Source organism: Calidris pugnax, unplaced genomic scaffold, assembly GCF_001431845.1.
Source record: "Calidris pugnax isolate Ruff unplaced genomic scaffold, ASM143184v1 scaffold20, whole genome shotgun sequence".
In the NCBI taxonomy this organism is placed as follows: domain Eukaryota; kingdom Metazoa; phylum Chordata; class Aves; order Charadriiformes; family Scolopacidae; genus Calidris; species Calidris pugnax.
This window is the reverse complement of record NW_015094510.1, coordinates 23483491-23499982: the sequence shown is the minus strand read 5'-3', so window position 1 is coordinate 23499982 and position 16492 is coordinate 23483491. Positions and strand designations below refer to the sequence as shown.

Sequence of the window (16492 nt, the reverse complement as noted above, 5' to 3'; positions counted from 1 at the left end):
GGGGGGGGGGGGGGGGCAGAACAAGAAGCTTACGTTTATTTTTTTATACTGTAAACTAATGTCTTTGTCACTTTTGAATGCTATAGAATTTATTGCTTGTGCTCTTTAGGCAGTGAAATATCATCTTTTTTTTTTCTTGTGGTACATATGATAATCTGATGTTATTCTATTGTATTTTACTAAATTTACACAAGTGTTAAAATCAGAAGTTCGATTTTTCAGTTAATTGTTACTTATTTGAAAAGTTCTTTTTTGTTTGATTCTCATTCCTCATGTTTCCTCAACACTCATATTTCTATCAAAAGTGTCTAAACATTAAATCTGTTTTTCTGGAACTTGTTAGTTTTCTTCCATCTTTCTGATATTTCTCAACTTTAGATTATAGTACATGTTTCTGCATAAACGATTTTCCTCTTTAAATGTGCAAGTAAGCCCAAAAGTACTGAAACGTTGTTCTTAACAGTCCAATAATGAAATGATAAACCACATTCTGAATGTACATACTTTAAAACTATCAACTAGAAAATCCTGGCAAATTAACAATAACAATCCACAGCTGCCAGTAAGGTTTTTTCTTTGTCTTGATGAGTTTTTGTGGTTGGCAGAGATAAGCATGCCTTTCATATGTCCTTTGGTCTGTTTATTAAAAATACTCTGAGTAATTACACGCTAGTGTACGTGCTGTTACAGTGGTTTTCAGCTGTTACAGTCATTTTCTGCACCACAAATTCTGCTTTTCAGCAAACCAATACTTTCTAATGAAGATAGGCAAGTTTCCTGGACCTTGTTTTCCTTTGGACTCATTAATAGTAGTATGTAATGCACAAAAATGGACTTCATTGCTGACTTCACAGTTCTTGCATCCCCCATTGCTGAAAGTTTTTTCATAAAATACCTCTTCTATCAAAAAAATAAATAAGTTGTGTACTTAGACTGTGATGAGAAGAAAGAATATATGAATATTGAAAGTCATTGTGATGTCATTGAGGACAAAATATGTGACTAAAAATTATGCTAAAGTACGTTTGCCAAAAGCTGCAACTTTTTCTAAGCAAATTCAAGTTTGCTATATCTTCAGATATTTTTACAAAATGTAATGCTGCACTAGTATTTCAGAACCTTTCCATATATTGAAAATTGGGAAATGTAAAACCAAAGCCCAGTTTTCCCTGGAGAAGGGGGAGAAATGAAGGCTGCCGCATTTATCTTACTTTCAGTACTTTAACTCAGGAACACTAAGCAAATACTCAACAATTCACAGTTCCCAATGTGAAAAAGTGATTTACAGGCCTGAGAAGTTCAATTTAGCGAGCAGCTAAATTTTTCATTGAGCTTCTGATTTTTTTTTCGTAACTGTCTGGTGTGAATCGCTGTTCGTTAGTGTGCTTTCTGACAGTGTTCCTGATAATGTAAAGCAGGTCCTACTGCCGGTGGTCCCAGCTCTTCAGAATTATGCCTGGCTTTATCCTTGCTCTGGGGAGCCAAATTTCATTTGAATACTTTTTTTAACCAACGAACAAAAAAAGTATATACACACACACCAGTGCAAAGGGGACATTTCTTGCTCAGTGAAGAACATCATGCTATAGAACTTAAAAATAAATAAATAATGCTGACAATGAGTTCATCTTAGCACAGTAAGGAGAAGTAATGGATAACCTGTGTTTTTGGAATGGTGTTCTTTTAATTTTTAATCTTTTCCATTAGTATCTATGCTCTGCATAGAGAGATGAAAGTAGTGGGAGAGGTGAGCCTGTCTGTAGATGAGAAGAATGTAATCTGAAATTTTTCATGTTGTGGCTGATTCAACTTGTGGTAGGAAGTCTTTTTTGAATCAACCATGAAACCTCTAAAGTACCACTTATTGGAGTAAAATATTTCTGATAATTTTTATAACGTTTTCTTACATTCTTGTGTGTTTTGCCTGAAGAGTTAGCTTTTGGGTCTCATCTCCTTGGGTCCTTGCTCAAGTGCCATCTGTGGCAGGTCTGATGGGCCTTCGTGGGACATACTTCATAGTCTGTATTGCAGCAAAAGAAGCTGCTTTTTAATCTTGCTTGTTTTGAACAGACAGATACGTAAGAGAGCATTTCAAGACTGATTTTTCCAGTGTCTTAGCTTGTACCTTTACTGTATGGGAATGTGGGATGCAGCCAACCAGCCTGAAAGCAGCAGACTAGATTTGACTTGTAGCCTCAGGCGAGTCTTTCCGGTATAAATTAATGGTGTAGCTTGATAGAGATTTTCTGATAGAGGGGGAGAAGCTGTGTTGAACTCAGATCTTACAGCTTTTCAGCATATGTTGAATATTCTCTTGGTTACATTGCCTTTATCTGGAAATCAAAGAGCAAGTGCTGCTGGTTTTAAGTTGCATGCAGAAAAATAAGCCCCAAGTTTTGGATTTTCTCTCTTTGGGATGATATAGCAACATTTCTGTTCTGGACATACTTACTTCATACAGGTGTAACTCTCTCTTATAATGTCCATGCACATTCCTGTTAAACTTGCCACATGTGTTACCGTTTACGAAATATAAAATGTATTCTATAGAGAACAACCCTCAACTAATAAGGGAGGTTACATCTTCTCAGTCATTTTGTATCATCATAATTTTGTCATGCTGAAGGAGAGAGAGTCATGGAGGTGGGGGGAAGGTTTGCTACATGAGACTTCTGGTATGCTGGTTTGTGGGAAGTGATTTGCATAATGATTCATCAGGAGTCCAGAAAAAACAAAGAGTATCTCATTATATTCAGCTTTCAGTAGACATGCCAGCCTCACTGCTATTTAAAGGAGTCAGTGTCTTGATCTTTATAATCTTAAGCAAAGCACTTTAAATCTGAAAAATGAACTAAAGTTTAAAAACAAATAAACAAAAGCTCAGAAATGAAAGCTGGGAACATTCCCAGCCCATCACTCCAAAATCAGTAAAATTTCTAAATAGAAATTTTTCAGTAATGTCTTTCATTTTTTTAACTCTTGCATATATGTGTGTTTGTGTGTACACGTGTAAGCATACACACACACAAAGTTATTTTGAGTAAGTGCACAGATGTTGATATGGTTCTGTAGGGACAGGAAAAAACCAAACAACCAAACCCCAAATAAAAAAACAAACCAAGAAACAAATGTTTGGAAGAGAGGAATCCAGTCAGTTAACAACTGAATAGGATGCTTACATGATTTTACTGAATACTGATGATATTACCGGTCTCAAAACTAGCAAAAACTGTCCTGAGGCAACCTCATGAAATGCCTATGATGTTTTGTAAAATTGAGATGCTCTGTCTTAATCTGGGTGTATTTTCTTCTCTTCAGCTTCGTGCCACACAAACAGTAGCAACTTCTTTGTATTACACGCATCTTACTAAAAATAACGCTTGTTATGTATATCTTTATTTTTTCATCTCTGGCTCAGTATTACTCAGGAACAGAATGTAGAATTTGGGTGTGTGTTTGCAAAGAATTAGTTTTACTTTTGCAATGAAGGCTACAAATCCGTTTAGAAGGGGAGCGATGCGTTGCTTTCATATGGCCCGTTGAACAGGGGTCGTGCAGTCATGACTTGTCAGGGAGTTGGGTCACAGCAGAACGCACGTGAAGTTGAGTTCAGTGATGTTCAGCCACCGTATCTCCCACTCTGGTTTGTCCATGTAATTTGAAAACAGCTTGTTACTTTGTCTTATCAGATGATAGAGAATGTTTGATTTGTAAACCTTCCTATAATACAGGAGGGAAAATGAGATCGGCTGCAGCTGCTGTGGTGCATACTTGTTGTTTCAGGATACCAGCATTTTAACTTCTGAAGTACCTGCATATTTTGATGTACCACCCACTTTCAGCAATTTCTAAACAGTGCTCTTTTTGTAGTGATTATTCATTCTAAACTTTAAAAATCAGCAGTTTTCCTGAATGTGAGAGTGAAAATAATAACGCCTTATGAATTGTCAGCATTTTAAAATAGTGTCCTTCCAAAAAACCCAACCTAAACCAAATGAAAAAAGAAAGCCAAAAAACAACCCAACCATTAAAGCACAACAGATAAATCTTTTGAGGACTATTACGAGATGAATTAAATGAGTATGTGAATTAATTGTATAATTCAGAAATGTGCTGACTTTAATTTTACGTAGCAGCCTTACAATTGATGCTTACTTCCTTTACCTTCTAGGTCAGCATGATGGACCTTTACCACGGCAGCATGCTGGATTGCTTCCAGAGTCTTTGATATGGGCATATATCGTGCAGCTCAGCTCTGCGTTACGGACCATTCATACAGCAGGACTGGCATGCCGAGTTATGGATCCAACCAAGATTCTAGTAACAGGCAAAACAAGGTAATGACAGCGTTCCCCTCGCTGCATACTGTGATCTCTGTTCATGGTAGCTGCTGGTCATCCGCCTGTTATGGAAATAGCAAAGTCTCCCTAGAAAGTACTGTTACTTTTAACTGGCACGAGACTAAAAATGAATACATGCTAAAACTTGTAAATTTTTCTTGAAGTTCTTTTTAAACATATATTGTGAAGACTTGTGCGTTATGCATATATACTGTTTGGATCCACTACTGAAAATTTAGAAATTTTTTTATTTATTTATAAACTGAAGACTATCTGTTGTATTTTATCAAATAGTAAAATTAGTATTCTCTGCTTCACAGTAATTTGCTGAGTACCAGTGGCTTTTTTTTCATATCAAAGCATTCAATGAATGCTCTAGGAAAAACTGAGTAACCAACAAAATTTAATGACACTTCTTGTTTTTCTTTTGATGTTCCTAAAGGTTACGAGTTAATTGTGTTGGAATCTTTGATGTTTTGACATTTGACAACAGTCAAAATAATCCACTGGCATTAATGGCTCAGTTTCAGGTAAGACAACAGCGACATAGTTTGGTTGGTGACTTTACACAGGGAGTACTGAAAACCAGTATGATTCCTTTTGGAAGACAAGTATTTTAATTAAACTGTAGTTTAGTGTATCTGTCTCTAAATGACTGTATTTTTTTGCATCCCTGATTTGATCTTGGTTCTACCATGCATTATTTAAATTTGCTTGTAATTTAGAAATGCGAATGCTCATGTTGCTAACTTCTAAAATTTCAGCAAAGTCACCAACAGGTTGAACTATTACTATTTAACAAACTTAAGTCAGAAATTATAGGAAATACAGATTTCCAAAGGAAGGAGAAGAAAAATCTTAAATTTAGTATTACAAAAATACTGGTTGAGTAACAGTTTTCGCTCTGCTTTTTCTTTTATTATTTTAACAAAAATAACTAGATGTTGAATTTGTGCTCGCAGAGGAGTAAGAGATCTTTTAAATAACTGCACTTAGGCCTTCTCCTCACTCCTAAAAGGTTCTAGTGTATCTTTATTTTAGGCTCCTAGTTTTTCCATGCTCTCCTGGCATCCTTTGAAGTGTGGACTCTGCATAAGTCCTGAATTAAGAATCCCTTTAGATTTGACAAATACTGTTTCACAGTCATCTGGAGCATCACTGTGTAGAGGAGTGCTTCTTTCCCTACCTTCCCCTCAGGGTAAAGTACATTGCTTTAGCAGTCATCACATACCCTGTCCGTACAGGGATTGGAAGACTACAGTAGGGAGTTGGATTTAATTTATTTTCATTAATTGAGCTTATTCACTGTGAGAAAATTGGTCATTCAGAGTCTTCCAGTAATAAATGAAATGTTTGAACTTTGGCCAGGCAGAAGCTAGCTTATTGGAGACCATGCCCTAGAACATAGCAATGTTTTTTGGGGTTTTTTTTTGAATGATACAGTAAAGCAATTTTCAGTGTACTTTGAGTAGTACATCAAAGGATTCCCTGCCCTTCCCCCGCAGCTACATATCAATTGGCTTTTGGTTATAATTTAGTGGAAAACAGCTGGGAGAAGATAAGAATACATGCAAGTGAGGGGCTAAAAATGCAAAGAGGTTTGTTTTGTTTTTTTTTTTAATCTGGATACTTCTTCAAATTTATTTTAATTGCAGCTGGGAAAGAAATCCTCCTGAGATATTACGACATTCAAGTAATTTTAAAGCAAAACATTTAATGTACTTGGAGGTACAAATCTAAAAATGCTTGCAGGTACACAAGCCTGTCAAAAGCATTTACCACCATAGCAGACCAACACTTGGCAACTAACTTGCTTGGTAATGCCTAGTTTTGTTTAGGGGGCATGGTTTTGCATGTTTTATATGTTGTTAATATCCAAATTGCTCAGGTATCACTGCTAAACCAGAAAAGAAGTGCTCTTAAGCACGTAGTTTGGAAGATCTAAACTGGAGTTAGAAAATATAGTATTGCCGCCTTCTTTGTCACTTCCTCTAGAAGGGTTAGGCTTTCACTATCCATTTTGTTCCTTCAGAGATTCTGGACTGAGTTTATTCCTTGCAATTCAGGGGTCATTTATCATCCTCTACCTTTGTTTGCCCTAGCCAGATAAAATTACAAAATAACAGCTGCTGCTTGTCCTTTTTCCTCTCGATCCATGACCCAGTTCCTGAATTCCTCTGGGACTCCAGCGTGACTGTTAAAAATGTAGGTTATCTCTTGGTTTACTGCCCAGCTAATATGCATTTCCTTGTTGCTGTCTTCAATGGAGGAAGGTATTTTTGTTAGCATTTGTCACTTTGTGGCTATTTCCCATTGTCAATATAGAGAGGAAAGAGTTTGGCCAGAACACTGAGGGGCTATGTAAAAGAGCTGCAATTGTTCTTTACAGGCTGTGTTAAACATTAATTTACATGTTCATGTAAGAGTTAAGGCAACAGTAAGGGAAGCTTAAAAAAAAGTAAATGAAATGTGAATGGCTGCTTGCATTATAAGCAAGGTGTTAAACCTATATAAATACCAGCACATCACTTCCCACCCCTAATCCTTAAGTCTTCTGTCAGTCAGTTACAAGATACAGATGGGAAAACTATAAATGGTGATGTAAGAAACAGTAGAAAGGTTTAATAAATATTTCTGTATTTGGAATAAAATGAAGGTGAGTCTTATCCATACGAAATTAAGTGAAAACATAAGTTTTATTGACATGACAAGGATTATAAGGTTACATTTGCTCTAAGTAAATATTTTTTAATTTAGCAAACCAAAATAACTTCCCTCAGATTAAAGAAACCAGCTGAAGACTCATCTGGAGTATTACTGTTGACTTTAAAAAATAAATAATCAAAAAATCTAGGAACTTGGAGGGACTTCTAACTGCATTTCCAGAACTTAAAAGGATAAGTGAATCCACAGAGTTGTAGAGTGGATGAGCTGATATTGATCCAAGCAAAGCCGTGGAACAGGACAAACAAAAAAGTAATGTCAGTTTCAAAGAGTTTATGGAAAATGGATCTTGTCAAAAAATTGATTTATTTGATTAGCTCTTATATCTGGCTGATAAAGCTAAGTGTATAAAAGGTATCCTCAGGGCATTTGGCATAGTAGCACATACCTTTTTAACATTAAAAAATTTATGCAGAAAGAAAAGGCTATCTATTCAATTAACTTTTAAATTGCTTACTGACATATTTGAAATTAATTTGATAACAGGGAGACAGTAATGAAGAGGGCTGTTCCTGAATTTATCTCCTAGAGGCTGGTTTTTAGTCTAATGCTATTTAATATTTCTAGCAATGAACTAGATGATGGTGATAAAATCTTTACTAGCAAAGCTTTCAGGAGGCAGGAAGATAAGTATAGGTTATGTTTATGAATTGACTTGCGAATTGGTCATTAGTTGCATGCAAGGTACATTTTTGAACAAAGGGCAGCCTGTATTTAAAAGGTGTAAAGCTTTTCCTTGAAGTTGAGAATCAACATGTTATGACTTAGTCACTGTTGATAGTTACCATAGCAAAAATCTTCTGGCAGGTCTGTGGCAAGAGGAACTAATGTGATCCATAGATACGAGCAAAGCATGATATGGAGTATAAACAGGGAAATTATTGTACCGAAAGCTGATCTGTACCTTGCACTAGCAAGGTACTACAGGAATACAGCATTTATTTCTGGTGTCCCAGCTCCAAAGACGTCTAGAAGTTCTTGTGCATCCCCCTTAACCTTTCTCTGCCTGGAAGGAGGAAGAGGGGAGGTTAGGGCTTAATAGGCATATGTAGATTACTTCCTTATAGAAAAGATGGTGTACACCAGCTTCTGGGAAGCTGTGTACCCTGTCTGCATGGATAGAGTTGGTCAATGGGTCATGGTTTTGTCCTATTCCTTCTAAAATAGGAATCTGACTTCCTTAAATCCTGATCTTTATGGGTCCTTTCCAATTCCAGATATTCTGTGATTCCCCTATCACCCAGGAAAATTACTACCTGCCTTTGTGCACTTGTATTACTTCAAACATTGGGCATTGTAATAACATTTTCTTTCAGGGTTTCAGCTGTCAGTGGATAGTGAGGCAACTCCAGAGAGCAATTTGGCTCACTCAAAATATGAATTGTCTTGCAGAATTACAGATACCTTAAATGGATCAGACTCTTGACTGAATCGCTTGAAGTTTAAGTTCCTAAAACTAGTGGGATGAATGCAAGCCACTTCTGCAACTAAAACAAGTTAAGCATTGACTGTAATTTAAAATGTTTGAGGCTGTATTGGTGTGTTATATCTCCTCTGCCAGTTTTTCTATTAGATGTAATTTGCAAAACAGACAAAGTTTAAGGTTGCGAGTCAAACACTCAAAAAACCAAAAGCCTGAATTTAGAATTTCCTGGCTGATGTTAATGTAAGACTCTTTCTCAACCGTTTTTAAAGTACAATGCAATCTGTATTATGAAAACGCCTATGTAAAGGAAGACTATGTTTTCATAAGATCTTACCTGAAGTTGTGGATTTTCATTTTCTCAGGGTTGTATGATAATAGAGAATTTATATAGTATACATCCTTATGAATTACTAAAAGTTTGAAAGTATTAAGTGTAAAGTAGGGGACTGCAGAAAGAAGAAAGATTGTAGTTAATACAAATACTTCCATATTTCTTCTGAGTCTTTTAAAAAAAAAAAAAAAAAAAGCCATTGTACCAGGGGATACGTGTCTCTGTATAGATACTGCATCAGCATGATTCCTGTTAGTACTATAGCAACGTCCTCTGCTGCTCACATTAACTACTTGGTAGTGGAAGCAAGAGGTTTCCCACAAAAATGGGGTTTGTTGCTCTGCTTCTTTTCTCTTTACCAAAGTACAAAGGAATGCCAATACTCAGGAATTCCTGGTTCCTTAGGAAATCAAGTCTAGTAGATGCCAGTTCTGTCTCCTTATCGACTGCTTTGTCCTTATTTCTGTCTCATTTTCCACATCCTGTTTCTGTTTTCATTAGCTACAAGAGTACTATGCTTTTTAACTTCTACGATGTTGCATATTCATGTTTAAATTGTGCTGCTTAATCATACTTTATATGGAAACAGCAGGGATATTGAAAGACCTGGAAAATGTTGCCTTCACACTGTCCCTCAACACCTGGGAGATGCAGCTGCAGGCAAAGCTCTGCTCAGAGCCAGAGGCAACAAACATGGTTACCCCTCTGGGTGAAAGAGCTGTGAGGGGCTATGGCACATTCACCATCACAGCAGTTTCCTAAAGCTGCCAAATTCTACACAGAACTTTTGATGATGTCGTGCTGCCAAATTTTTGGCCATTCACTACCATACACCATACAAAGAAGGTGTATTCTTTGTACGAGTGCATACTCTGCTAAATAGCATAGTCTTGGTCCAGACTATGGAGCTGACATTCTTGATGATTAGTAGCTTTCACTTTTTTAACTCTGCAAGAATAACTTATTTTCTCAGGGAAAAAAAAAAAAAACCTCAGGAAACTACTAAATTTGTATCTCTAGTTGACTTTTAAATTCATTTTGAAGCAATCATCCAACATGGAAATTGCAGGTGTTTCAAGTTTTGCCAAGTTGTGTGGAGTTGAAAGCTTTTCCATGGAAAGAGTCAGGCAGCTTTTGCTCTGAATGTCGTTGTCTGCTACTAAATTAGGCTCCTCTTTTTAGGGATGGCTTTAGAATCTGGTATAGCTTTTCAAAATAATTTCTGGTGGCTATCTATTAAAATTGGCAGAATTTTCTGTTGTGGCAAAGCATTTTGTAGGCAGCGTTCATCTTTTAAGAGCCATTCTTCATTTAAGTAAAGTATTTGGTAACACTAAGGATTTCTTCATAAAATGTGATGCTGCTCAATTTGTCAGCCATATAGGCTTGTTCCTGTCTAGTTATTTCAAGTAGTTCATATCTTGTCACGCTGGCCATCCTTGATAGGTATTTCTGCATCTCTTATCAAGAAGACTTGCTCTAATTGCCACCAAATCCTTGACTCATCAGGAGCGAGCAGGTGGGTGGTTAGGAGAACCTCTTTGCAGAGCTTCTGCTCACTACACAAGAGTTCTCTCTGGTACTATCCTTAAGCTAAAATTAGGTAAATGTTAAGCATTCAAAGATAAATGTTATACCTAGAAATTGCTAGGTATCAGGACAGAAAATCAAGACAGATTTTCCTCTGTAGGTTTTGACTAATTTAACTTGGGCATTCATATTGAACTATGATTTGAATAGCACTTATTTTAGTTACTTAAATTCTTCTAAGATTATTGAAGAACTGTCTTTTTTTAAACACCATCTAGTACTATAGGTACTACTTATCTATATTAAGAATCTTATCTGTGTATGTTTTCCCTATTAGCAAGCAGATCTGATCTCCCTGGGGAAAGTTGTGTTGGCTTTGGCTTGCAATTCTTTATCAGGAATTCAGAGAGAGAATTTGCAGAAAGCAATGGAACTGGTGACAATCAACTATTCCTCTGATCTGAAGAATCTGATTTTGTAAGTTTGCTTAATAAGTCTTTTAAAGAAATTTACTACTTCTTTTTTAAACATACAAGTGAAAATGTCAAGTGATATTTTTAGATAAGGATTACAGATAACTACTGTCATTGATTTGTCTGCATGTTGTCTGCGTAGTCAATGCATAGCTAAACATAATTTAAAATTTGTTTGTATAATGTGTATTTTCATGGTGTATCTAATAAAATCAATGCCCTTTCTTTTCTAAGTGCTGATAAGCTCCTAATATGAATTAGGAGCTTAAAGAAAACAAGCATTTTAAGTTGTCTTTAATACTGGGCTTCGTTGACGATTACCTACCATAGTAATATACCAGTCTTATCTTATAGCTTCAGGTGTTGAGAAACAGGCACGTTGCCTTTTTGATCAAAGGGTTGAGTGCTAGTTTTTCTTGGCTGCATATTATTTTGTGGTGTTTAATATAATCAGCCTTTCTCCTCTTGGAGCCTAAGAGGGAAAAGTAGGAATCTATCCCCTCCCTGATTTGAAAAACAATTGCACGACAGTCTGAATCTTCGTATCTTCTCTGTTGTTATGTTCTTGCTGTTTGAGTGGATGAGCTATGCAGTTCCATGAAAGTACACTCCTATCTTGTATAAGTAACTGACTGGATGTATACATGGAAATTAACACACATGTTTTTTCTGTTAATATTTTTTTTAAGAAATGCTGCAACTGTCAACTTTGTGTTTTAAATAGGCATCAGGGTTAAATAGTTATAAAATCATAATAGGATGATCTCTCCAGCACTTGCAGCCACTTTAAGTAATCTTTTTGGGGGTGGGGATATTTTGGCAGGTATTTGCTGACTGACCAAAACAGGCTTCGCAGTGTAAATGATATCATGCCTATGATTGGTGCGCGATTCTATACTCAGTTGGATGCTGCTCAAATGCGAAATGATGTTATAGAGGAAGACCTTGCAAAGGTAAATTATTTAGTAATTCCTATGAGAAGATCTATAGTCAGTATTCCTACAGCTGTACCTTAAGAGGGAATGTCTTCTACTGGTTTTTCCTTTTGTTTGTTTAGCAACTTAAATAATCTGCCTGCAGGCTTGAGAACTCTGAGCTCAAGGTATTGAAAGTCCAAAGCTTCAAGAACCACTAGTTTTAGGATGTCCTCAGCTGGCTTTAACTAAAATAATATCTTCTTGTCCAACCAGAAATCTTTGGGAAAAGATGTTCTTTATAGAATGGTTAAAGTGAAAAAAGCAGGCCATTCATGTCATCCCACAATAGATCATGTAGTTTGAGCTAGAGGTTACACAGCAACAAATGTTGCCTTTAAATTATTGGATAGATTTGGATTCCAGTATCCCTTTACTTATCTCAAGTGTTTTCCTTTCCAAATGAATGCTACATCATGGAGGTAAAGGCAGCTGTCCTCAGTTTCTGTGGAATGTGCATCTCTTGCTGTGAGAGTCTGGTTAGTCTATCAAGGTATCAAGTGCCAACTACAAAGGAAACATGTACCTTGTCCCATGTTAGTGTGTATTTGTTCAACAAGAAAGGGTGTCTGCTCATCAGAAGCCACTGGTCACAGGATTTTCTAAGACTGAAATACATTACAGAAGGCTTTCATGGTGCTGAAGATGTGTGGGGTAGGGTATTAAGTTTTTAAGGATTTAGTCAGGTCCTGTGACTCCTTACCTTTACGTGCTCTCATTGAGAATTTTTTTTAAGAGGCAGTAGACAATTATTGGGATTCTGATGGACTGGTTCTCTTAAATTCTCTACCATTAGCTTGTTAGTTAACCAATTTTCCTGCCTTACTTGAAAGATATTGAAGTCTATCAGAAGCAAAGAGCTGTAGAACAGCAAGGTGGTATCTGCTTCGGATGCAGAGCTCTAGATGACTGGTGCTCACTCTATCAGAGTCAACCACTACTCCTGCTATGAAGATATTCAAGCACATTTCTTGTTAAGGTGCCCCAATATGTGTGCACAAATTTGGGCAGGTGGACCTTTTTCCCCAGCAAAGATAGAGGTTGTCCTGTGATTAGCATTAAGCAGTCTGCATTTCCAGTCACGTTGTTTGTAGCAGTTGCTTGTCACTGGTGGGTGAGCAGAGCCACTACAAATCCAAGTTGTTGCATAGCCCCAAGTTTGGCAATAGCTAATAAGTGATAAATAGCAGTTGCTAATTAGCTGTCATAGTATAACTTGTTTGTACTACCACATCGTCAGTAACATCAGAACTACAGCTTCCCTTAAGTCTAGCCTAGTACCCTCTCCATTATTGTTGCAAAGCAGACACTTCAGGGAGAGTATTAAAACAAGACCGACGTGTATGATATTTTTCCTCATACTCTCCAAGCATGCTGTCATCTGTAGTTTAGAGGCTTCTGATGCTGGAAGTGGTATGTATGTAGTTAATAATTTTGTTTTCTCGAAGCCATGAATGTCTTGTTACTCCTGTAACGCTCACGTTTTACACAGCAGTAACCCCATTATTCTACCCCTTTCGTTCCTCACCTTAGTATTCCCATCATACGTACATATATCACAGCATTCAAAGCCTCAGTTTTTCAAGTCCTCTAATCCACTCTGTAGAAGAGCTCCCTGCCTTGCAGGCTACTAAGCCTGAAGAGAGGCCACCTGGAGACTTAGTGCCAGTGCTGTTGCACAGCTGTGTCACCATTGACTGGAATCTGCAAGGCGGTGGCATTCACACAAATGTGGGTTTGGCTTTTGTATTTTTGGCCACATACCAAAAAATTACTTGGAGGTTGTGTAGAGCTCTGCTAGCTGGACAAGGTAAGTCTTCCCTGTCAGTCTCTAAGTGTAGCTACAGTTGTGGTACAAGCCGTTCTGCTGTATGTTTTTTAGATTGGTAGTAGAAGTCTTGCAACTTATAGGTTGTCTGAGGTCAAGCTATTATCACCTTGACCTACTTTATTTACCCAGCTGTGCACAGTAAACTACTCCAGACTGAATTCATTTGAAATCAATATGATCATGCATGGAATGAGATGCAGCTTAGCATGAATAATGTCGGAGAGCTGGGCCATTGGAGAATATGAGTAATGTCAGGAGAAAATAATTTTCCTGCCAGCTCTGAGCAGCTTTTACTTAAACAAAAGATTAATCCACAGCTAATGTCAGCTAGGATGTAACTCTTTTTACTGTATCCTAATTGATAAGGAAAAATCTATGGAATTAATTTTTCAATTGCATGTATTCTAAACATGTATATTTCTAATGTTCTGTCTCTTGTGTGAGCTTGTTTTCATTGCTTTATCTATGTCATTGATGGAGTCAAAATTTATACTGTTTTAACACAACTTCTAGCTTTTTTGGAAAAACTTGTTTCGAAGTTATATTTGGAATCAATTATAATTTGAATGTTTGAACGCATTTCTGAAAAAAAAATTCTGGTATATTATGTTCCTTTTCATCTGACCTGAAATAAGGTATTATACTATATATTTCTACAGATGTTGGTTACTCTGTGTGTGTATATATATTAACTTATTCTTCTTGTTTGACTTACTATATTTTAGCATACCTGTAAGTATACCTGGCATGAGACTAGACTTATGTTTCCACAAAGGAATAGATTGCCTGAGCCAGTTTCTACTGGGGCAGCAAAGTGTCATTGATTGTTAATTCTCCACATTATAATTTGAATGTGAAGTGTAAAAATGAGCATTGGTCTACTGTTACACAATATAATACATTCAATCATTGGCATTACTACTGTGTATCTTTTGCAAATAAGTGTCTTAATTTTATGTTTCAGAAACTTTAATAATATCTTTCTTGTTTTCTAGGAAGTGCAAAATGGAAGGTTGTTTAGGCTTCTAGCAAAATTGGGAACAATCAATGAGAGGCCAGAGTAAGAAATACTTGTTTTCATGGTGTAGAGTATGTAAAACCCAGTTTGCAGTGCAGAATTTCTTCTCTTATTAATTTAAGCTAAACATTTTCCCCATATTTGAGTATTTAAGAAGCCTTGAGAAAAAATAAGATAAGCAGCTTTGACTAAAATTTTAAATAAAGGAGAAGAGATGGCTACAAATAGATACGACAAAGTTGCTTCATTTTTTTTTAGTGTGGTTTCTCTTAGCAGTCTCTTGTGAGTGACAAAGGTTTTTGAGGAAATCTGTAGCTTGCTTTAACTGCAGCAGATGGTGTAGATACTGGTTTTAAGGTAATTAATTTTCAGCTTGTTTTTTATCAACTATTACATACAAATGAAGCATTCATGGTCTGTTTTCCACCCTATTGAATAGACAACTCTTGCTTTCTTCCATTACTTTTCTGTGACTCTTGGTAGGCATTAGTTTTGGGTACTTCAGCTGAGAAACTTGGATTATGTTATATTCTGTTTGTAGGGGGAGACTAATTTAATTGCAAATTATAATGGGTAGTTTAGCAAAGCAGTAAGATTACTCAATTTAGATTGAAGAGTCGTGTACATATATCTGTGGGTTTTGATTTTTCTTAATGTTCTGAGCTTTAATATGAGCCTTTGTTTTACACCAGGTTTCAGAAGGACCCAACGTGGTCAGAAACTGGAGACAGGTATTTACTAAAGCTCTTTCGAGATCACCTTTTCCATCAGGTGACAGAAGCGGGTACTCCTTGGATTGACCTCAGTCACATTATCTCATGTCTTAACAAGGTACACTGTACTTGGGTTAGCTTTTAAAAATTTTTTTAGTTAACTTTCTTTAAAATAATATTCCACTTCAAGTTGTCATTGGCAGGTGAATTCTGTTGATTTAACTGATGGTTATTTTCCCCCTGTTTTGGATGAAAACAATGTATTCACTAAGCTAATATTCAAACATTTATGGATATTTTAAATAAACTTAGTATATTAATATTAAAATGTGAAGTTCGGTAATACAGCATGAGATACAGTAGTAATTTTTCATCCTAGAATGCATTGAATACTGTGGATAAGCAATGCTGGTCCCTTTATGCTACTCTGGCCTTTCAACACAGCATAAAGGATCCATGAAACCCCTTTAACTGGTGGAGGTTTCTGCTGATGTAGTTGTTACAGAGGATGGTCTTAAGGCAAGAGGATCCATTCCTAAACTGTGCTGACCAGAGTAGGAGACAGGAGGGCGTATCAGGAGGGGAAACTGCAATAAAAGTTTGTGCAAAATCCTTACTGTCTAGGATAGTGCTGGAAAATTTTGGTGACTTACCATGTAAAGTCCACTTCTGGTAACTCCCCCAGCCTCTCCAGCCTTTTTTTTCCAAGGTTGATTTAACAGAGCTATTTGCAATTTTCTAAGAGCTGCACCACTAGCAAAATTTTAGCTGAGTGCTCTCTTGATTAATAGCAGGAGATGTGCGAGACCGCAAGATCTTCAGCAATTCTAGTATTTGTCTTGCTCTGTAAATTAAAAAAGTATGTGAGCTGATTTTTTTTTTAATTGGCAGATTGGCTATCAACTAACTTTACATTGTTTTGCCAAACTTCAGTAATTCATAGCAGAATAAGGTGTTGCTGCTTCCTTTTTTTTGTAGCACTCACTGCAGAGAATGGTGATGCAGACACTGACAAAGCAAGTCAGTGGCTAGAATTCTCTTTTCTAGGGTTAGGATAGCCAACTTTCTCTTCCAGAAAATATTCAGACCCTTTGATGTGTAACAACTGACTTAACTACAGTTAAATCTTTTT

At 36.6% G+C, this 16492-nt stretch overlaps 1 protein-coding gene across 6 annotated transcripts in view; it reads left to right on the top strand.

The window, feature by feature from the left end:
• The window catches only part of PAN3 (PAN3 poly(A) specific ribonuclease subunit), a 78096-nt gene that overhangs the window by 56646 nt on the left and 4958 nt on the right, over nt 1-16492 (top strand). For all 6 annotated transcript variants that reach the window (XM_014965953.1, XM_014965951.1, XM_014965952.1 and 3 more), the window contains 6 exons: nt 4172-4337; nt 4783-4870; nt 10689-10828; nt 11648-11777; nt 14625-14689; nt 15340-15478. In XM_014965953.1, the coding sequence (XP_014821439.1) occupies nt 4172-4337; nt 4783-4870; nt 10689-10828; nt 11648-11777; nt 14625-14689; nt 15340-15478 (728 nt within the window). The remainder of the gene's footprint in view (nt 1-4171; nt 4338-4782; nt 4871-10688; nt 10829-11647; nt 11778-14624; nt 14690-15339; nt 15479-16492) is intronic.